This window comes from Pleuronectes platessa, chromosome 19 (genome assembly GCF_947347685.1).
Source record: "Pleuronectes platessa chromosome 19, fPlePla1.1, whole genome shotgun sequence".
In the NCBI taxonomy this organism is placed as follows: Eukaryota; Metazoa; Chordata; class Actinopteri; order Pleuronectiformes; family Pleuronectidae; genus Pleuronectes; species Pleuronectes platessa.
This window is the reverse complement of record NC_070644.1, coordinates 9072119-9094127: the sequence shown is the minus strand read 5'-3', so window position 1 is coordinate 9094127 and position 22009 is coordinate 9072119. Positions and strand designations below refer to the sequence as shown.

At 41.0% G+C, this 22009-nt stretch overlaps 2 protein-coding genes across 2 annotated transcripts in view; both read left to right on the top strand.

Annotated features, from left to right (window-relative positions):
* itga1 (integrin, alpha 1) overlaps positions 1-8970 on the top strand; it is a 56454-nt gene extending 47484 nt beyond the window's left edge. The window contains exons 19-30 of the mRNA XM_053411040.1: positions 1731-1807; positions 2118-2244; positions 2352-2429; positions 2548-2624; positions 2745-2834; positions 3466-3568; positions 3704-3820; positions 3936-4034; positions 5120-5227; positions 5653-5748; positions 5861-5974; positions 6745-8970. Of these exons, the coding sequence (XP_053267015.1) occupies positions 1731-1807; positions 2118-2244; positions 2352-2429; positions 2548-2624; positions 2745-2834; positions 3466-3568; positions 3704-3820; positions 3936-4034; positions 5120-5227; positions 5653-5748; positions 5861-5974; positions 6745-6801 (1143 nt within the window). The 3' untranslated portion in view covers positions 6802-8970. The remainder of the gene's footprint in view (positions 1-1730; positions 1808-2117; positions 2245-2351; positions 2430-2547; positions 2625-2744; positions 2835-3465; positions 3569-3703; positions 3821-3935; positions 4035-5119; positions 5228-5652; positions 5749-5860; positions 5975-6744) is intronic.
* A 3312-nt stretch (positions 8971-12282) lies between these two features.
* On the top strand, positions 12283-21129 carry kcmf1 (potassium channel modulatory factor 1). Its single transcript, XM_053411683.1, has 7 exons — positions 12283-12525; positions 14249-14416; positions 14652-14791; positions 17316-17417; positions 17528-17711; positions 18344-18638; positions 19421-21129. The coding sequence occupies exons 1-7, from the start codon at positions 12510-12512 to the stop codon at positions 19683-19685; spliced, it is 1170 nt and encodes a 389-aa protein (XP_053267658.1). The 5' UTR covers positions 12283-12509; the 3' UTR covers positions 19686-21129.
* Positions 21130-22009: the final 880 nt, after the last annotated feature.

Here is a 22009-nt window from a genome sequence, read left to right as displayed (position 1 = left end):
GAAAATGTCGGAGTCAGACTTTGTGAGAATACAACAGGAAAACTGGTAGAATAGAAACCCCTCCACGTTCAAGAGTCAATGCCGAGGAAGATTCCAGAGCTTTGGGTAATATTTCGTGCTCGGCCTGAATGCCACCTCTCGCCTGAAACATGTTCCTGTTGTTTTGAATGTGTCCGACTCAGACGATCTCCTGCTGTGTTCCTCATTGGTCAAAGGGGATAGTTCACGTCTGAAAATAGCTTCTTTGTTACTCCAGACAGTTTAGACGCTGATTTAGTGTCCTTTGTCCCCCCCCCCCCCCCCCCCCCCCCACAACAAAAGTTAAACTAAATCTCTTAAAAACTACTTTCCCTCGCTGAAAAACCCAGAGTCTTTTCTTTTTTTTAAACAGAAACATCAAAACGTCAACATCCTGTGTGAGGCCAGTTGTTGTGTCTCACTGTCGAGGAAGAATGACATTTCCCGTCAGGTCCAATTTTTGTGGCTGATCCGTTTTATTCCCTGCACAATGGAGACAGAAGGGTCAAACGAGGCAGAACAAACACACACCATACATCGAGACTGTCCCGAAACAATAGGTTTCGACTTATCAGGGAGGAATCCTGGACAGTCTCATTTTCAATGCAGTCTGATTCAATCTGCCAGTAACACACTTGGCTAATCCCCTCAGCAGCTCTGCCAGAGATGTGGCGAGGGGGGGGGGGGCTGCTGGTACATTTGTATTGTGTAAGTACAGAAAGCTGCCCAAAGGTCGTCCTTGTGGATAAGTAGAGTTTGCACACAGGGATTTGTGAGTCACTGTAAAATAGCTTGATGTCATCAGAAAAGCAGAGACTTCATCAGGAGGCATACAGAGAAAGACAAACTGTCAACATCAACAGCCCTGGTCCTCATGAACAAAATGAACATGACACAATAATGTTTATTGGCTAATTAACAGTGTTGAGGTTAGATTCCTCTGAAGTTAGAAAATTTACTTTTTCATTTGAATAAAAGCTGCTCGAAATAAATCTCTGCTACTAGGCTGCTGGCAGTTTAACTAAAACATGACAACACTGTTTAATTACTGAAAGGAGTTAATATATCTGACACCTTTATGGTTCGAATGAATCTCTACATAAAACTGAATTCTCAAATATCTTGTTTATTCTGAAAAAGCAATAAACACTTCTAAAAAAATGTTTTAAAACTTTACTTTCTGTCAGTCAGCCTTTAAATTATTTTTTTTTATCTTACCATCCATCTGTTTATTTATACATCTGAGACTGTTTTACTGAAATATAATTATGTACTATTAGATTTCAGTGTTTCCTCAGTTCAGTTAATATTGGTTTGCTGTGAGTGTGGATGGGGTGGGTGGAGGGTGTGGGGGGGTGTTTGTATTGCTTGTATTGCTTTTATTCTGTAAAGAACTTTACAAATAGATTATCGTCGATCTATTGATCGATTGATTGATTGCTTAAAAAGGCTCGTAAGTGAAAGTAGAAAGAAATCAGGTGTTTGCCTTTGATACAATGTATTTATGAGGATTCGAATCAAGCAACTCAAATAACTCTGGGATGTGGGAATGTGGCCGTCCCTCACTGATATAAATGGGCTGGTCAAAATAATAGAAACACCACTACGAACTACCACATGGAACACTACAAACTTCACTATATTTTATTGAGGCAAAGTTGGATGTGAGTACACGAGTGTTTCTCATGAAAGGTCCGTCTCTGTCTTTCCAGATTCCTTTAGTCGACTGTGGGAGTGATTTGAGGTGCATTGCTGATCTCTCTCTCCAAGCAGAGCCCAGTGTAAAAAGGTAAGTGGGATAAGCGTTATTTTCAAATGTATTTAACAACAATAGAAGCAATCCAACATGTACATTGAAAGGTAGGCTCACTGTAACTTTTCCTCCTTTCCATAAGGCTGCAAATAGATCATTTTGATTGACTTACTTAACTTAAAAAATACACCTTTTGACTATCAACTTATTTATCATGTTCAACTTATCTCGATTACAGTCACAATACAGTAGTTAGGTCTTATTAGCAGTGATGCGTGACTACCCCCTTGTGGAGGAATATGTGCATCACAGCCGAGCGTGCTGACTGTTCATTGTACCTCTCCAGGATGGTGATCAGATCAAGGACGGACAGGTTCGAAGTGAACATCAAAATCAGAAACAGCAAAGACAACGCGTACAACACCAAAGTCGCCCTGAGCTTCACGCCCAACATCAACTATATGAAAGTGGAGGTGAGATTCGCCAGCGCTCTCGTCTTTGTGTCATTTTGTAAGTGTGTGCACTCAGTGTGTCCCTGCGGATGTGTTGTGCTGATGTGTGTGTTACTTTGTGTCTTCAGCCGGATATGTTGTGCAATCTGAACCATACGAGAGTGGAGTGCGATGTTGGATACCCGTTCCTGGGGGGCAATACGGAGGTTTGTTTCAGCATCCGCTCAGTTGTCTGCATGCTACCTGCTACCTGCACAATATAAGTTTAACTCTGTATCTGTCATACTGAGAAGCAAACCCTACGGTGTGATCCAATATGTGCAGGAAAATTTCAAAGTGAAATTTGAGGCGAATCCCGAACATATTCAGGATGTGATTCAGATCAACGTGACAGCGACGAGGTGAGAGCCTCAGCTAAAGTGTGCTTTGTTTCCCGTTTGAAGACGCTTCAATTATTATCTTTAATAAATGTTTAGTGCAAAAATGACAGTTCTCTTTCATTGGTTTTATTTTCCCCTCAGTGACAGTGAAGAGCTGGCCACTACCCTGAGTGACAACATGGTGCTGATCACCATCCCTGTGAAGTATGAAGTTGGACTCATATTCGCAGTGTGAGTGTCCGTACTTGTAGTTTCACTCATCATCATGTACACTGCAACATTCTAAAAGAACATATGTTAGTTATTATTTCATGCTGTTAGTGTTAATGTAGTGTTACTCCATAACAGCTGGACATGTCAAACGGCAAAAGCTATGTTCTTCCATGTCGGCTTAGAAGAAGGTTGAACAAAACTATTTTAGCTACGTACCCTCAACGTTCAGAGTATTTGAATAATAGAGTGTTTATAAAGATGGACGACGTGTCTCCACCTCCTCCCACTATCCAGAAATGAAGCCCTATTTTAACGTCGCCATCTTGCACATTTGGAGCTAGAGTCTGTGGAGTAAAAACTGGGGGGTGGAGCCATGGTGTCGAGGTCTCACCGATACAAGCGCTCGACCAATTGCGAGTTACTCTCATCTGTCAATCATGTGATTCACTCTGTTTTTATAGCATCAACAAGTCATTAAAACCAGAGAAGTCAGTGTGACCTGAAATCCCAGAAACCTCTTTAAGAGACACTCATGTGGAGGTTGTATTTTGACTCGGTTCCTGACCTATGAGCTGTAGTCAAAGTCTGAAGGTCTGAATAAAAAACATTATAAATCTAATACGATGTGATGAACGTGCGTCTCTTCCAGGCGACCTGTGGATAAACACATCGTGGTCAAAGAGGGTGAAAAGTTTGCCGCCGAGTTCAATGACACCAGGATGATCGGAGAGGAGGTCAACATAAGCTACACGGTAAAGAGCACATGTGATGTCTCCTCTGGATGTACAGAGTTAACAGCTGCACGCAGATGTGCTGTGTGTGGGGCTCCAGATGTGGAGCAGTGTATCAATCCATCAAGGTCACGCGTCTGTCTCACCTCCTCTCAGGTGGAGAAGGAAGGTGATGTGGAGACTCCGCCCCTCGACCTGACAGTGACCTACCCTCATCTGTCTCCTCGGCAGAACAAACTACTGTACCTCACACATGTCACCACCAGCCTGGGGGTATGCATGCACACATGGATACACACACATGGACACACACACACAAACACACACACACACACACACACACACACACACTGACCCAACCTCATATCTGCTGTTCTTATCTCTGCAGGTGAAATGTGATGCAGATCGTTGGATTAACCCTGACAAAATTAACCCCAGCATTATAAAGCCCAAAACGAACAAAGAAACCCTCAGTGTCTTCCTGCTGGTGAGTAATGTGTAGGTGTATTTTACAAAGACTGCTCAACTTTGCTTTAGACACACTATCAATAATTCAGTCTAGTTCTTAGGCAATTCAGTTTCCTTCAGGAGGTTTAATTAATTCTGCCTTGAGTTATTCGTGGCAACTGATCCCTCCATTCTGACCCGGTCCTGGTCCGAGGTGGTTTTCAGGTTGAACTGGTTCTCTGTGTGAAACGTTTCACATTTTACCAAACAGAAAGCTGCACTCATTACATCATTCAAATCAGAGCTCATATCTTTCTCAGTCTAAAGCATCTCCACAGTATTCCAGACCACATGTACACTTTTAAATGCACCTTCATTTGATTAACTATTTTGTCAAAATATAAACACGTAACAATGTGTTTATAACACATTATAATGCAGTTGTAAGCAGATTGTAACTGTATCTATTAGCAATTATATAAAACGCAGTTTTAATTATGTAAAACATACATTAACAGAAGAAGTATTCATTCTGTCATTTAACAAACACTTATAAATTAAATGAAAATCCTTGGAGCTGTTTATAATAACACAGTAGTCTATTAATAGACCCAAACAAATCCAACTAATAAAATACCAAAGAGACCAAAAGCAAGTTTGAAGGTACCTTTACACTTTAACATCTTCACTCCTATCTGGTGTCGACCTGTATGATATTTCAAAGATGGTTAAAATTATGGAATTGCACATTGCTTAGTTGGGATTTGAATCTACAAACTCGTGATTATAAGCAAATCACTCAGCTTACACAGGAACTTGTTCATGTCTTTTAAAGTCTGAGCTATGCAATGGTTTTATTTGAGTATATTTAATATACTGTGTGCATCATGTGGCAGTAAACATTGTAGTGTTGTCCATTTTCATCATTGTGAATTCATTTTATCCGTGTTATTATCACTGGTTTGTTTTCAAAGTTCCAAAACAGGAAATACATGACAGAATAATCAGACGTGACCCGCTATGATCTCATGATGTCTTTAGGAAACACGCAGGTGTCAGTTCAGACACCTTGAAACACCTCTCCTGTTATTCTCCTGTCTTTACTGACTGATGTTTGTTCTGCAGTCCTGCGCTGCTGAGCTGCACTGTGCATCCTTCACCTGCGCCATCCCCAAGGCAAAGAACAGTCAGGTCAACGTCACATTCAGGGTGTGGAAACCTACGTTCATCAAGGTGGGTTCACAGTCCTTTGTTTTTCACTCGTCCCGCCTCTTTCTGCCTTTTGAGTTTGTCACAGACTTGGACAAATGAGAAAGAGAGTAGAACAGAGTGAGTGACAGATATAGAAAAATATATTTTTTCATGCAAATAAATTATATTTCGAGGAAAAATTTAATGATTGTATATTCTGTGCACAATACATGTATTTGCATGTTTACCATTATCCATATTATCGTGCTAATAATTACCCCTGTCGTGCAGTGTACTGATATACACTCACACAAACACACAAAGATATATTTTATCTTCAAAATATATGTGCTTCTGAAATATATTTTTCTGTGAGGCATCAATCTAAAATGTCCATTACACCACAGACAGCTGAGTGATGGATGAACGGACAGGAAACATTTAAAGGAGATTTATTGTCTTTACAGGGGGAGTTTTCCCTTCTGCACATGTCGGTGAATGGGACTCTGGGGGTCAAAAACCCAAACCTGTTTGAGTTGAAGAGCGGGGACCGGAGCCGGACCGTAAGTCGTAAAAGTGTTTGCATCGTATGGTTTTGTCATTACATGCCTGCGTGTGTGTGTGTGTGTTTGAATATATGTCTACGTTTACGACCTGAATGTCTATCCTGCTCAGGTGAAGATCCATGTTTCCAAGGAGGCCTTAGGAGGAATCCCCATATGGGTCATCATAATCAGCATCCTGATAGGACTGCTGATCCTAGCACTGGTCATCTTCGCTCTTTGGAAGGTGAAGTTTCCCAAGTCCTCAAATATCATTTGCTCATATGTGGGAGCTTCCATGTGTTTCACAAATTTATACAGAAGTTTTGGAAAAATTGGCAAATAGAAAATGTGTTATTAATGCACGTTTCTATCTCATGACGTTATGCAAATAGTAGGTGTTGGTTCGGCAACACTAGGTGGCGCTAATGCTTCGAGTTGAACCATTGCAGGAGGTGAAGGGGAGAGTAACAAGATAAAGAGCTGCAGTAAAACTTGACAAAGAGGCACTTTGTGTTTAGTTTGTTTAGTTTCTCGTCAATCCAATATCTCAGTTTGGTTCTGAAGTCAAGTCTGACTCAAGGATGAACTGTGAAATCAATAATGTTTTCTTGGGCCATAACACAAGAATTAACACACAAATTAGGACACAATTTCACACAAATGTCTAAAAGGATTTACGAAGACTCTTGGGAAAGAAAGTAGCCTCCAGCTAAACGGGATGCAAACGTCAACTAACTCAGATGAAACCAATTTTCCAGAAACAAACTTTTTCTTTATCTCTGGAGGAAGTTGTAGCTTTTGGAAAAACATGATATATCTTTCCGAGTGTTGACAGTCTTAAATCTAAGATTACACTTTGCTGTAGCTTCATATTTACTACAGCATGCACATGAGAGTGGGGTCGATATTCAACAGGAACTCAGCATATTCGCTAAAATATCGAACCCTTCCTTTGAAACATGCCTTGTATGTTTCACCTAGTAGTTTTCTAACTTGAGTTTTCTGCTCCTCCAGATGGGCTTCTTCAAGAGAAAATCCAGGGACTACACAAAGGAGGAAATCATGGACTGAAGGGTTCGGACAGCGAGCAGCTCTGTGAGCGACTGCTCCCGGAGCCGTCAGGTTGCACAAAGTGACAGACAGACGGACAGACAGAGGAAGTGCAGGGACACACAAACACCTCAGTGCTGCGACACAGCGACAACCGGGGAAACAAAAGCACTGCTCTCTGTTTTCTACGCAGGGTTTAATAATGTTTGCAAATACTTCCGATCGCTTCTTCTTCAATGCTTCAAACACTCCGTTACAAAATGGAGGCTGCACGCATCGTCAAATAAGCTGCAGAGACAGAAACACTTTGGCAGTAACTGTGTGTATGAAAAACTCCACTTATCTGAGTCTCCATCTTAAACGATTGCTCACAGGAGTATTTGCAAACACTATTTGTCAGATATCAATGCAAATTCAGGTCAAAGCTGTTGAAGAAGAGGAACCGGGCAGGAGGAAGAGGAAGAGGAAGAGGACGTCACTTTCCAGGCACCTTTTGGAAAACTACCAAATATCTTAGTTTTACAAAAACCTTCAGAGCTACAACAGCTGCGCTACAGCTTCAGATGGGGGGGGGGCAAAGCACTCAGGTTTTTCAGTGTGAAGATCCAAAGTCACCTCACTCACTTTCTGCATCATTACAGCAACAACGTCTGGCCGTCTGTTCGCTTCAGAGACTATATGTGAACTTTTCCTGTGTCGGGGCGGCCGTGTGATAGCTTAGACTCCTGTGTTAAAGTGTGCTTGGTTTGTTTTTAAAAAAACACTGTACGCTTTTAGTGTTTTATCGCGTTTTGTTTGACATGTATGTTCGCAATATAACTTGGCACATTCTTGATCCTTAAATTCAAATGTTGGATAAAGACACTGACCTGAACACACGACTTTTACTTAGCTGAGCTGAAGCCTGTATACTTTGTTTTTTTTTTTACTTTTGATTCAGTTAACAATTTTAAAAACAGCAAATTTCTGATGTCCATGTATGTAATTAGTTTGGTCACCCCCTTCAAAATCCAAAGCTTAGATTTTTACTGTAAATATAGCACAGTGCTCAAGAATGTAAAGCTTAAAATGTACAGAACTGTGTTCGCTTTAATTCTTGTAATTTAAGAGATGTTACCCACAAGCCTTTTCTTTGTTTTCATATGTGTGTGTGTGATCGGTGGTCAGAGAAAATGAACCTGCTCAGGTGCTACAATATCATGAATGAGTGATGACGTGAGCATTTGACTCAAAGGAAAACCATCGGGCCTGTAGCTCACAATTCCAAAGCTGATGCAAATATGTAAATATTGTTTTATTTTGATGAGAAAATGAAAGTTATAATTATTCTGTACTGAAAATTTACATGAAGATGAGGGTTCGTATCCACTACTTTAGCTTTAAGTCTGTTGAATGACTGTGTTCTGAATGCAGAGGCTATAACTTTTCCGAGAGGAGATTATTTGGATTTCAATTGCAAAATAGAGGCTAATATTCCTCCACGATAGAAATATACATGTTACTATTCACCAGCAGCTTTCTATACAGCAAATAGGATTTGATAGTAAATGTATTTTGAGCAGCAACATGTACACAAAGCATTAGTATATACAGGCTCATTTCATCCCATATGCGGTACTCAGTACCTATCCAAAGTTACTTATTCAGGTTTCCTGTATTGATTTTCTTGTTTTTGATCCAGAAGTTGCACATACGTTCACGTGGTATGTCGAGGAGACAGAGAAACGGCCTCTTTCCTCGCTGTCGTACAATAAGTCTGAGGCAAGACGACAGGGAACAGAGCGTTTGAATATTGAAACGCCCCTCGGCGCTCACTCTCCACTGTTGACATGAAGCACATGTAATGAATCGTATGTACAGAGTGTGTCACTGTTCGTCATTTTAAGATTGCGTGGCTACGTCAGGCTTATACACGAGGGTGGAGTCATGAATCTCTCTTTGTCCACTTGGGAAGATAGAAGTCGTCTGGGGTTTATTTTTGTCAGATCTTACATCCTCTGTTCAAATTCTGAGTGGGACTCAAAATGAGAGAAAGGCACAAAGTGAGAGTTGTGAGCACCGTCCCAGCCTTCTACACTGCTGTGAAGTCTTCATTGTAATGCACTGGTTTGTCCGACTGTATGCGTCCTCATCAGCACACAAATGAAATGAATCTTATGTACAAAAATAAAGACTTTTTACGACAAAGTTCTCAGTCATCACTTCTTGTACTTTTGTTTGTATTATACACACAATGAACGCATTATAAGCCATTAGTTAAATGTTGAAACTCTGCTTATAAAAGCTAAAAATACAATTAAAAAGAACGGGGAGAAAAGTAACAATGAGGTCACACCCGGAAACCAACCAGGATATACAGTGCCTTGCATAAGTATTCACCCCCCTTGACTTTTCCCATTACGTACTGTTACTAACTGGAATTCAAATAGACTTAAATAAACTTTTTCCCGTTTGATCAACAAAACATGCATAGTACTTTGGAGGTGCAAAATAAATTTTATTGTGACACAAACAATAATCAGAACAAAAAAGTTGACATCTGTTGGGTGCATAAGTATTCACCCCCCTGTGTCAATACTTGGTAGAACCCCCTTTCGCTGCAATTACAGCTGCAAGTCTTTTGGGATATGTCTCTACCAGCTTTGCACATCTAGAGATGGAAAGGTTTGTCCATTCTTCTTGGCAAAAAAGATGAAGCTCAGTCAGATTGGATGGAGACCGTCTGTGAACCGCAATCTTCAAGTCTTGCCATAGATTCTCTATTGGATTGAGGTCTGGGCTTTGACTGGGCCATTTTAAGACATTAACATTCTTTAATCCAAACCATTCCTTTGTAGCTCTGGCTGCATGTTTAGGGTCATTGTCCTGCTGGAAGATGAACCTCCGCCCCAGTCTCAAGTCTTTTGCAGACTGCATCAGATTTTCTTCAAGGATTTCCCTGTATTTGGCTCCATCCATCTTTCCCTCTATTCTGACCAGTTTCCCTGTACCTGCTGAAGAGAAGCATCCCCACAGCATGATGCTACCACCACCATGTTTCACTGTTGGGATGGTGTGCTCAGGGTGATGGGCAGTGTTGGGTTTTCGCCACACATAGCGTTTTGCATTGAGGCCAAAAAGTTCAATTTTGGTCTCATCTGACCAGAGCACCTTCTTCCACATGTTTGCTGTGTCTCCCACATGGCTTCTGGCAAACTCCAAACGGGATTTTTTATGGATCCCTTTCAACAATGGCTTTCTTCTTGCCACTCTTCCATAAAGGCCAGATTTGTGGAGTAGACGACTAATAGTTGTCCTGTGGACAGATTCTCCCACCTCAGCTGTGGATCTCTGCAACTCCTCCAGAGTAACCATGGGCCTCCTGGTTGCTTCTCTGATTAATTTTCTCCTTGTCCGACTCTTCAGTTTGGGTGGACGGCCTCCTCTTGGTAGGTTTGCGGTTGTGCCATATTCTTTCCATTTTCTTATGATGGATTTTATGGTGCTCAGAGAGATGTTCAAAGCTCTGGATATTTTTTTATAACCTAACCCTGCTTCATATTTCTCCACAACTTTATCCCTGACCTGTTTGGTGAGCTCCTTGGTCTTCATGATGCTGTTTGTTCAGTAATGATCTCCAACAAACTCTGAGTCCGTCACAGAACAGGTGTATTTATACTGAGATTTAATTGCAGACAGGTGGACCCTATTTACTAATTATGTGTACATATAATACATATGCACTCAACACTTTTCAGATTTTTATTTGTAAATAATTGTGAAATCCATGTAATATTTCCCCCCACTTCCAAATGATGCACTATTTTGTGTTGGTCCATTACATAAACTCACGATGAAATCAATTTTAATCTGTGGTTATACCATGACAAAATGTAGAAAAGTCTAAAGGGGGTGAATACTTATGCAAGGCACTGTACGTCTACTGGGTTATTCACTATTAGTTTGAGGCTGTTCATTGATTTATGGCACATATATCGTTATGACCCACATCTCCTCATTTTACGAACACGGATTTCCCAATATGATGTTATAGCGGAACTGATGCCTTTAGAGATGCTGAATGATGTCAAGATGTCTGAAATTATGTTTGTAGGGAAAAGCTAAATGCAAAACAATAAGGTTTATTTCAAGAAACAACAAGCTACTGATGACAAAGTTATTGTTATTAGCATCAAGTATTCTTATAACAACCGCACACATATGTATGTTTTGTTCTAAAGGCAAGGTTTTGTTGAATGATTTTACAAGCTGATTTGTGTCAGAAAGCAGTTTTCACCCAGTGAAGAGTGGCAAATGGATTTTAAATTAAACGGATTTAATTCTTCAGAAGAATTAATATCAATACATTTGTTCAGAAGTTGGTGGAAGAAACATACAGGGGGGGTAATTATTATACTAATGATGTGCATTATAAAAAGAAACAAGAAACCTTCTCTATCTTATGTGGAACTGCAGGTATAAGTTCAATTGTCTGTGCTGCTGATGTAACTTTATAGACACTACAGCATATTTTTATTTCAGTCAGGGAACCAATACAAACCAAAACAAACCACAAACAGACCTCTTCCAACTTTTCTACATGAATATTCAAGATCGCAGTGACGGACTTTTAACAAAACCGCCAATAAATAAAGTTTAGGGCAAACTGCCGCACACCGCTAAAGCTCGACGCCATATTTGTAAAATTTTATATATTTTTATTTTATGGACTAAATGACTAATATATTATTCAAAAACATTAACAGATTGACTTGCAGTGAAAACTATTTTATTAAGAGAATTAGATTTCTACATTCCATGGAAACACATCTCCCAAAATGTCACTTTTCATATAGATAGATTGTTTACGATGGCTGGAATGTTAAGATATTCCAAAACTGTTATTTAAGAGTTTAAATGAACATCAGCTCATTTTAGAAGCATCAGCTCACTAAATAAGCATTTTATCTGTGTGATTACCTGTGTTCCTATATTAAATAGTGTTGGTTTTCTTATTACGTCTAATTAATTCATGATTCTAATTCAGTGAAAATCAATGTATGCAGTGTGCATGTGTGCTCTTGAAGAAACTGGGAACAATTTAATTAGTCATATGTCCTAAAATAATGACTTTCTATGATGTAAATCCATTGTGAACCTGAACGTTGATAAACAGCATTTGTTGTCTCCGGATAATTTCGATACTATTAGACACCTTCTAAGTAAATGATATACACAATAAAGTACTAGAATACACATTACGGTACTAAAATATTACAAAGAATAAGCCTTTAAACAAGAGACAAAATACAAGAGATGTGTGCACAGTTGTTATCGATGTATATGATTTATAGTTGATGTTTTTCTGCAGCACTTCCTCCTAATACTTGAGATTTTCTCTGGACACATATCCAACTGCTAAGGGGGGGAGAGAGACTCCTGCGAGACAAGACTGAGGGCGTCGAGGTCCCTTGATCGCAGACTGTACGGATCCAGTGATGTGCGTGTGTGGCTTGGATGAGGCACGGCGCCGCCTGGTGGTCACCCCGCGATACACCCGGCGATAAGTGACACTCTGGGAGGGGAAGCAGAACAAACTGTAAGCCGCTGGCCGGGGGGATCCATCTTGCTGGAGAAAACAGAAACGAGGGTGAAGCATTCCTGCCCAGTCGAGCGTCCCACAAACGGTCTCGGTGTCCCCGTCGAACGCGCTGGGGAGCCCGCGGAGGGGCTGCTTCGCTGCCTGGAGGATGTCCCGACATGAGGGTGAGTTGATCATCGGCTCCACGGCGCCGGGGCTGGAGCTCCATTACCCACAGCTAGCAAGCTAGCTTAGCTCCTGTGCTAGCTGCCGCTAAGTGCTCCAGTCAGGGGGAGGGTGTCGCTGCTGCTACTGCGGCTTGTCCTCGGCTTGTTTTCCAAGCTTGTCCCGACGCACTCGTATCAGCTGCCATTAGACATTGTGTATAACGTGTAACAATAAGTCAAAGTGCTCCAGAGACACGGCCACACAGAGCAGCTTAGCCTCAGCTGCGCTACCGTACGTTAGCCGGGCTAGCTAGCAGGCTAATGTATGCTAACACAAGGATTCGTCAATGTTGCCCACAGTGGCGCTGATAAGCCGTCCCCATCACGTAGCCCACCGCAGCCGGCACCGTGTTTCTCCCCCATTCGGGCTGATTCTGGGGCTCAGGCGCTAAACGCCCCCCATGTTGACGAGCACCACTGTTGTTAGCGAATGCACTGTCATCAAGAAGGAGACAGTCCGAGGCCTCTCTCCACAAACCAGGTTAGCTAGGTGGCATGCTACTAGCCAGCGAGGGTTAACTTGCGCCGTGTTCAGCTGCAGACCAGGTGGCAAAGTGAATGTGTCCCCCTACACAGTGTGCGTTCAGCAGGAGATCGGACTGATCGTGTCCCACTTCGGGTTGTCGTGTTCTCCAGGAATGAATCCGAGGCACCAGCCCGGGTGGGTTAGATCCAGGAAAGCTCAGTAACTTCGCTTGTGTTGGGTGAAACCTGTTTTAGTGGATTGTCCACAGAGGCCCGGGTACAGTGTCCCCCTCTCTGCCCCTTGTATATCCCAGTATGCGTGTTGAGATCATACTGGTTTTACACATCAGACAGGTGATACTGAGTCCTGCGGTGTGGCCGAGCCTTTAGCCAACACGTAGAGCTGATAGCTGCATGTTGCCCAAAGTGTTTGTTCAGGTCTAGGTTTGGTTCATAAATATTTCCTTTGTGTTCATTTATAAATATTTTGAAGCGCTTGTTTTGTTGTGCAAGAGGTCAAATTAGTCTGAGTAAATTCCCTCAGTAGTTGCATAAGTAGCATCCAGGCTTTATGAAATAGTGGTTTTCACTATTCAAAAGAAATCTCAGTTTGGTGGGAGTTGGAATATTGTTTATTATTATTATTATATTGTAGTTGTATAATATTTGTGCATCTAAGCTCTATTAAATATAAAGTCTCCTAGAAACTGACTGTTAGTATCAGGGGTTTGAAAGTAATCAAGTAATTTGTGAAAAATCTGAGCAATTTAATACGTTTTGATGATGAGTAAATGATAATAATAAACAATTTGGATAATATAGAAAATAATCAATAGTCCGGACCCTCTTTTCTTTATTTCTGTTGACCGGTGGATTCATGTGCATCCAGTTAAATCGAAATCCCAGGGCTCTACGTGAAAATGTGTGACTGTGCTATAAATGAGTAACAAACACTGCAATGAAAACAGTTCTCGGATGCCTCGTACTTTTGTGCCATGCCTCTGAGTTGCTCGTGAAGTTCACTGGAATGCCAGAGTTCTTCCCTGCCGCCACTTGTGGGTTGGTGCCACTCCAAACCACATGCTCATGTAAGTGAGACTGGCCGGCCCATAGACACCGCCAGTCTCACAGATCCCCGTTTATAAGGAATTTGTAACGTTATTGTCAGGTCTTCATATTTGAATTTGAATTCTTTTTTCTCTCCTCTCTGTTGCAGGTGTGAGCTGTGACGCGTGTTTGAAAGGGAACTTTCGAGGACGCCGGTTCAAGTGTTTGATTTGCTACGACTACGACCTGTGCGCGTCGTGCTACGAGAGCGGAGCCACCACAACGAGACACACCACAGAGCACCCCATGCAGTGTATATTAACCAGGGTAGACTATGGTAAGAGCCTGGCTGAGAGCCCAGACCGAGGCCTGTGTGGCTGACTGATCATACACAAACCAATCCTGCCTGGGTCGTAAGCCTGGGGCGTGATGATAATTCCTCCAACACCATTGCAATAATGATTAATCGAAATTTATTGGGAGTAGTTTTGTTCTGTAATACTTCTTGGGTGTCAATTATTAAACTTGACTGAAAACCCCTAATGTTTTCTGTGTTCACTCTCTTCTTGCAGACTTGTATTATGGAGGAGACACTTTTTCAGTAGAGCAACCGCAGTCGTTCACGTGTCCTTACTGTGGCAAGATGGGCTACACGGAGACGTCCCTACAGGAGCATGTCACCTCAGAGCATGCGGAGACTTCCACAGAGGTGGTGAGTACATGGAGGGCACGGATGTTAATAATATGTATTAGTCATCATCATTGTCTCCCTGATGTTCACAGTACTTTCGAATGTTGCCTTCAATGCTGTGCGCAGCTCCATCAGCCTAGTTCACTTCGGCCATCTGCTAACATAATGTATATTAAAGTCATTAGGTCAATGTGTTTTTGTTTTTAGCTCTCTGCTCGTCTGCATCTCTACTGTTCAGTCTGTTATTCCTGTTTAGCTCGGCACCTTAGTCAGCTAAAATGACTTACCAGAATGAACACGCACAGGGCTTTTGTGGATGACTTGTTGTCAGAGAGATGGCAAAACAAGGCAACGGGTGAGGCTGCAGCCGACGGTGCAGGGTGAGCAGTTAGTGTGGGGGGGAAATGAAGACCCTTGTAGTCTGTCGGTAGAGCTAACTAGTAGTACGGCCTTGGAAAGTGACACATATTTATTTCAGCGACGTTTCAACTAGGGATAAAAAAGAAACTAAAGTATTTTTTGTGAGAACACCTGACTCAAGTCATTTAATCGACTTCATTTCAGCCTTCATGCGGTTATTGTTTCTGTTGCCCAGCTAAGAGAAGCCAACTAGCGTTAACATACATTGGCAGTTTTCCTCGTATCAGAAATTGTTAATCAGCCATCTGAGATTAACAATTGCAGTAAGAGACACAGCACAGCAGCATCTTGAAAGCACCACAGCTTGGACTGTTACACGTCAGGATTTAACAACCAAATCTCTGCTCCAGTTGTCCCATCGCTGCCAAATGAAACCAAGCTGCATCCTCTGTGGGAGGTTTTTGATGGATTATGTTGCCTATGCCACTGCAGAGTGTCCTCAGCAAACCCCATTGAAATGAGTGTAACTAACATGTCCTATACCACCAATACATTACAACTTCCATACCCTGTCTTACTATGGATGCGAGGGACTACTTTCAGGGTTTCAACTTAAACTAGAGTGACCATGTTCATGTTAATACAAGAACCTGTCCCCCAGTGGTACAGTGTGGCTCATTAATTTGTTTATAAGGGTTTTGGTCGAACTAAATAGGAATAAACCACATCAGGTGTTTGGATCCACGGAAAATACTTTTCTTGAGCTTCATCATCAACAGACACAAGGCAGCAGTTAAGAGGAATTGTTTCTCCAACCTGTTGCTGTATGTGTGCGTGGTAGTTGAGGATTTGTCGTTGTGTTGCATTGTTAATAGGCTGGTGTGTATGTGTTCCAGACTAACTTTTTACATTTGTTGCTAATGTAAAGATAATTCATTGTACAATACCAATTTTGGCTGGATATGAAAGCAATTCTCAGAGAACCCCAGCAAGAAAACCTCTACCATGGTGCGTTACTAGGAATATTAAGGTTGGCGCTTCACAATAACAAATTTTGTTGGACGATATTTTGTATAAATGATATAGACATTTTAAACCATTGGAATAATGGGAATATTAGAGTATAATCATGCAAATACACCCTTTCACAGAGTAATAAACTCTATTCTCCAGCATATTCAGTCTGACATTTGAAATAGAGTTAAAAAAAATATTAAATATCTTAAATAAATAAAACATAAACCCCAGGCAACCAAACCAAAAATAGCCCTGGAATTAATATTAAACATCTGGCAAATGATACATGTTAACAACTCAGTAAACAGGAAGGCAATGTGTGTGTGTGTGTGTGTGTGTGTGTGTGTGTGTGTGTGTGTGTGTGTGTGTGTGTGTGTGTGTGTGTGTGTGTGTGTGTGTGTGTGTGTGTGTGTGTGTGTGTGTGTGTGTGTGTGTGTGTGTGTGTGTGTGTGTGTGTGTGTGTGTCTCACAGACAATCAAATTTATTTAGTTATTTTAATTCTGACGTATTACAAATTCTGGTCACTTTAACACTGGTGTCCTGGATGTGTGTGTGTCGTCTTTGGTGTGGCACAAAATGCAAACCCATCAATTCATCTACTGTTAATTTTCTTGATCGGTCATTTTGTCTGTAGAATGTCAAAAAATGGCAATGACATCACAACGAAAAACCTCAGAAAAGCAGGAAATGGGGAATAGTTTGGTTTTGAAAAAAGTTACATTTAAAATTGTTGATCAACTGTTTCCTGTGACCCAACTAAATGACTAAAGGATAAATTGTTTTGCATTTGGTCAACACATGATGGGATTTCATAGATCTAATGTCAAATTACAGAGTATCACAAAAGTTAAATGATACAAAGATTTGTGCTTTCCCGACCTCTGCAGCCCAATGCTATTGAAGCTACTGGTCTGAAACACCAGTATCTCCAACCTAATTGTTCAGTCAAGACGCATTTTGGTTATTGAGCCAGGTTTTCAAAATGAAGAAGATTGTCGCAGATAAAGTGCCACTTAAATCTTGATCATTAAATCTGAGGATTCATTTGTTAACTGCCGTACTGGGTTTTATGTGAACAGTCCTCAAGCCCTAAGTTTTAATTCAATATGTCCATATAGTTTTATTTAGTTGAAACGGTAACCTTTCTCTCTCTCCCTCTCTCTTCAGATCTGTCCAATATGTGCTGCCTTGCCAGGAGGTGACCCGAACCACGTCACAGATGACTTCACAGCTCACCTCACACTCGAACACAGAGCGCCAAGAGATTTAATATCCTTTCTACGTCTCCAGGCGTTATACAGATGTCTTTGTGTATATGCATTTGAAATGTGTTACACTGTGTCGCATTACTGCATTTACCCTTAACAGTCCCTGTGTACGATGAGTCCAGCAGTGTTCGACATGTACGCCGGATGTTCCACCCTGGCAGAGGACTGGGTGGTCCCAGAGCACGACGCACAAATATGCACTTTACCAGTGGCTCCACAGGAGGACTATCATCCTCCTCATCACAGAGCTCCACATACACCCCCAGTAACAGAGAGGCAATGGACCCCATCGCAGGTGAGAACGAGCGGTGTACTCTTCACAAAATAATATTCTTCACATAGCTGGCTCAGAAAGATCCGTCACATCCTCCACTAGCACCCTGTGCTGGGAAACTCATCAACCATGACCAACTCGTAAAGTTTCCAGCTTCGTATGAACGATAACTTTCCACTCCCTCTCTGAGAAGTGAATACAACAAATGATTTATCATTAACTTCACATTTTCTTCTTTTATTGAATTTGTGTACAAAATTGTAAAATGTGTGAGTGATACTGAAACCAAATAAATTGATTCTAACCATATCACACAAAATGAAGATGACAGTTTAATGGAATGCCTGCATGTTCTAATTGAGTTTGGTTTGTTTTTCCTCAGACTCTAAAAAAAAACACAGCAACCCTCATATTTTCCCTAATCTTTCTAAGAAGATATTCGCCAAAACCATAGTTGCTGATCAGAAGTCGTTACAGTTTTCTCTTTTGTCATGTTTGCCATGTTGTAGCAGCATATCTAAAGAAATCCCTGTGTTCCTCTTTCTGCTTCATTTCTGCTCACACGTATATATCTCCAGTGATGTCCTTTTGAAATCATGACTTATTCAGAAACCGCCAACAGCAGAGCCTTTTTTTTGTTGTGTCTCCTGCAGAGTTGTTGTCCCAGCTGTCAGGTGTGCGGCGTGCGGCAGGGGGGCAAATCAACTCGTCGGGGCCTTCGGCCTCCCAGCTCCAGCAGCTTCAGATGCAGCTGCAGTTGGAGCGGCAGCAGGCGCAGGCGGCGCGGCAGCAAGTGGAGACGGGCCGCCACCCGACACGACGCAGCAACAACCCGGGCAACAGTGGCTCCACCATCCCTCCACCCAGCACAGCAACTGCCAATTCTGCCGCAGTGGGTGAAAACAATCCTTCGTCCTCGTCCCATAGCTCCCAGTTCCTATTATCACGGTGAGTGTGGCCAGTCACTGGTTTTGAAATTAAATATATTGTTTGTAAAAGCCAATATGGTGTCAAAGAAAACTCAGCACGAGTAATATTGTTTCCATGGTTATTCTGCTTGTACAGTCACATCTGAGAAAGTAATTTGACTATAATTCATGTATGACAATAATGAGTTCCAACATTGTTTGTTGTAAATTACTTGCTTACTAAGTCAAACTATTATTAATAATAGTACTACTACTAATAATATGAATCTTTTCCAAGTCAGAACAATAGGCTTAACATTATTTTAGAGACTGAGAAACCTGCACATTCTGTTATTATTATTGGAAGAGATTTGTGTGAAGTGAACTGTAAACACTGATCATTGGATCATTTAGATTTAACTGACAACATTTAGACTTTCATCACTTTTGAACTAATCAGTGTTCATGTCTAATCTCCAGGTTAAGCTCATTTTCCACAGAATCACAACTTACAGGTTCACTGTGGAGGGTTTTACTAACTAATGAAGGTTTATTGAACGTTTACAGTATGCATTTCTCATACTGATCGTCTATTTTCTCTCTCATAAAACCTATGTAGCGCCATCTGTTGAATATTTGTAATCATGTGATGTGGACGCCATATTTTCTAGTTTACAGTCAAACGCTCAGCAGCGTAGCATGAACCTCTCGTCCATAGATGAAAACATTGTTAAACACTCTAGAACTTGCAAATGAACCACATTGTTATGTTTTTTGTATTCCAAACATGAAACATAAAATGAACATGATCGATTTCTTCAGGTTGAATGAACCTAAGATGTCCGAAGCGGAGCGGCAGTTTCTAGAAGGAGAGCGCGCGGACCGCAGCCTGTTCGTGCAGGAGCTGCTGCTGTCGACGCTGATGCACGAGGAGAGCTCCTCTTCTGACGAGGAAGAGCGCCGAGACTTCGCCGACTTCGGGGCCATGGGCTGCGTGGATATCATGCCTTTAGATGTGGCGCTGGAGAACCTCCAGCTCAGAGAGCGCAGCTTCGCGGGGAGGGAGCCTCCGCCGCCTCCTCTTTGATGTCCGAGCATCAAGCAGACTGTGTCCTCTCTGCTGCAACTGTCAGTGATGGACAGCAAAACAGCGGCAGTCCTCCCCCCCCGTCCCCCTGGCCTCACCCTTCTTTCTCCCTCTTTATTTTCTGAGTTTGTTTTTTGGTGATTGTAATTTCAGGCCTGTCACCATTTTTGTTACATTGTAAACAAGAATAAATGAGAGCAAGTGGGATAAATGTACGAGCGCGCAATAGCAACTGAGTGGGCAAGCGAGAGGAGAGAAATATATAAATATATATATAAATATATAAAATATATATATACATGAAGTTGATAATCAATCCACATAACTTTTCTTTTTCAGGTAAATGTCACAGGCAGCTGTGGCAGACCTTTGCTTCCTGTGACATGCAAACAAACGGCTCTCCGTAAAAAAAATTCTCCACATTCATAAGTCAAGAGAGCATAGGCTCCTCTGGTGAAGCTGCTGTGTGTGTGTGTTAATGACTATTAATAAATAAAAAGTGCTTGGATGGGTTACCATAACTACTGCATGCAGTTATTTGCAGCGTGCATGACTTTTAATGACCCTGTCATTAAAACTTTTCTTATTTTATTTTTAATATCCCAAAGCTTTCAACTGTTTTTAAATGGTTACTTTAAACATGGTTAAGTATTGAAAATTGAGTAGTTTACAAAAGTGACATGCAGAAATTTAACTCTTTATATACTGTGTGTTGTTTCAAAGGTTTTCTTTGAATGAGTATATATATATATATATATATATCTCATGGAGATAACAATTGGATTGAATCGGATTCTTGAAGAAAAGCTGTACTGTGTGTGTCTCAGCTCCCGTTTGCCTTTTCTCTGTGACCGATGTCTGGATACGTCGGCGGCCGCAGAGCGACGACTACACGCATCAGATGAGAACGAGGAAGAGGAGAAAAGCGACCTCGCCTCTGAAAAATGTTCCTAGATGTTAATATTTAGTGATAAGCTGTTTAGGTACAGTATTACTTTATAATTTATAGACGAGTACCAACGCCCAGCGATCCATTCTTCCTTTCACAGTTTTTCTGACAGTCTCTCTGCTTATGTCCAGTGTCAGATTCCGCCTAATGCTTTAGATGCTTCAACTAATTTCTTTGTTGGGTAACAGGAGCTTGAGACTTTCCGCACTGCAGTTTGATTTTTGTTTGTTTGTTTTTTCAAGAGAAATCATTTTTTCTGCTAGGGTTAGCACTTTCTATTTATTCATGTTTGTTTTCTGACTCTTCTGGAGCCTTGATATGAATCATGCCACCTTCATGCCTATACTTTTACCCTCTATGTAAAATACTAAGAGATGTATATTGAATTTGTGCGTTAAATTTCATAATGGTTCTAAGACATGGGCAGACTTTTTTTTAAGGTGTAAATTTAGAATACAATAAATATAAACTGCGCACAGCTTTTGATGAAACTGAGAGGTCGTCGCGCCTTTTGCATTTTGTGATACTGTTGTGATTCCATTAATGTTTGTGTAGCTGGCACGATCGTAATCCTACGATGCCACGTAAACGTCAGATCTTAATGTGCTTTAACAGAGAAGAGGGAAACATGACAAATTGGAATCAAATACTTTATTACTTTGTTTCCATTGACCTCTGTGTGTTAGCAGGTTTATGCAAATGCCACTGAGCCTATTTTCTTGAAACTTAACCAAATGAGATCTGGTGGATTTGTGGATTTCTCACAAATGCACTGAGATCTTTATGAAAAATGCTGATGTATCTTATCTCAATACATAAATAATAATACAACTATTTCTACAGCACTTATCAAGGTAAAGTGCTGTACAAAATACATGGACATAGAAGTAAACCAGACAAAAAAAAATATGAAACATGACATACCTGCATATGAAATCTGTAAACTATTATTCAATGCCTATATAAGGCTTATTTCTGAATAAATATAAATACAGTGAATTCTGTGTAAAACACAGTGTTGAATAAGCAATGGTGGAGGAAGTACCTAAAAGTTCTAGTAAGTTAAAGCACATATAAATGGACAAAAATATACTCAAGTAAAAGTAAAACTACCACATTAACTTTGAGTAAAATAAACGGCTTTTAAACATACTTAAAGTATTAACGTTTTTAATGGTACCTGCCCTCTCTGATTGGATCAATTGACCACTTCCCCCTCGGTATTGATTACTTTTAAAAATATAAAAAACAATGTGAACATGTGACACAACACAGTGTAAAAATGAAGTGGAGTATACAGTGCAGATATCTGCTGATTAATGTCTTGGAGTAATATTGAAAAGTACCTGAAAATAAATCTAATTAAGAAAAATAC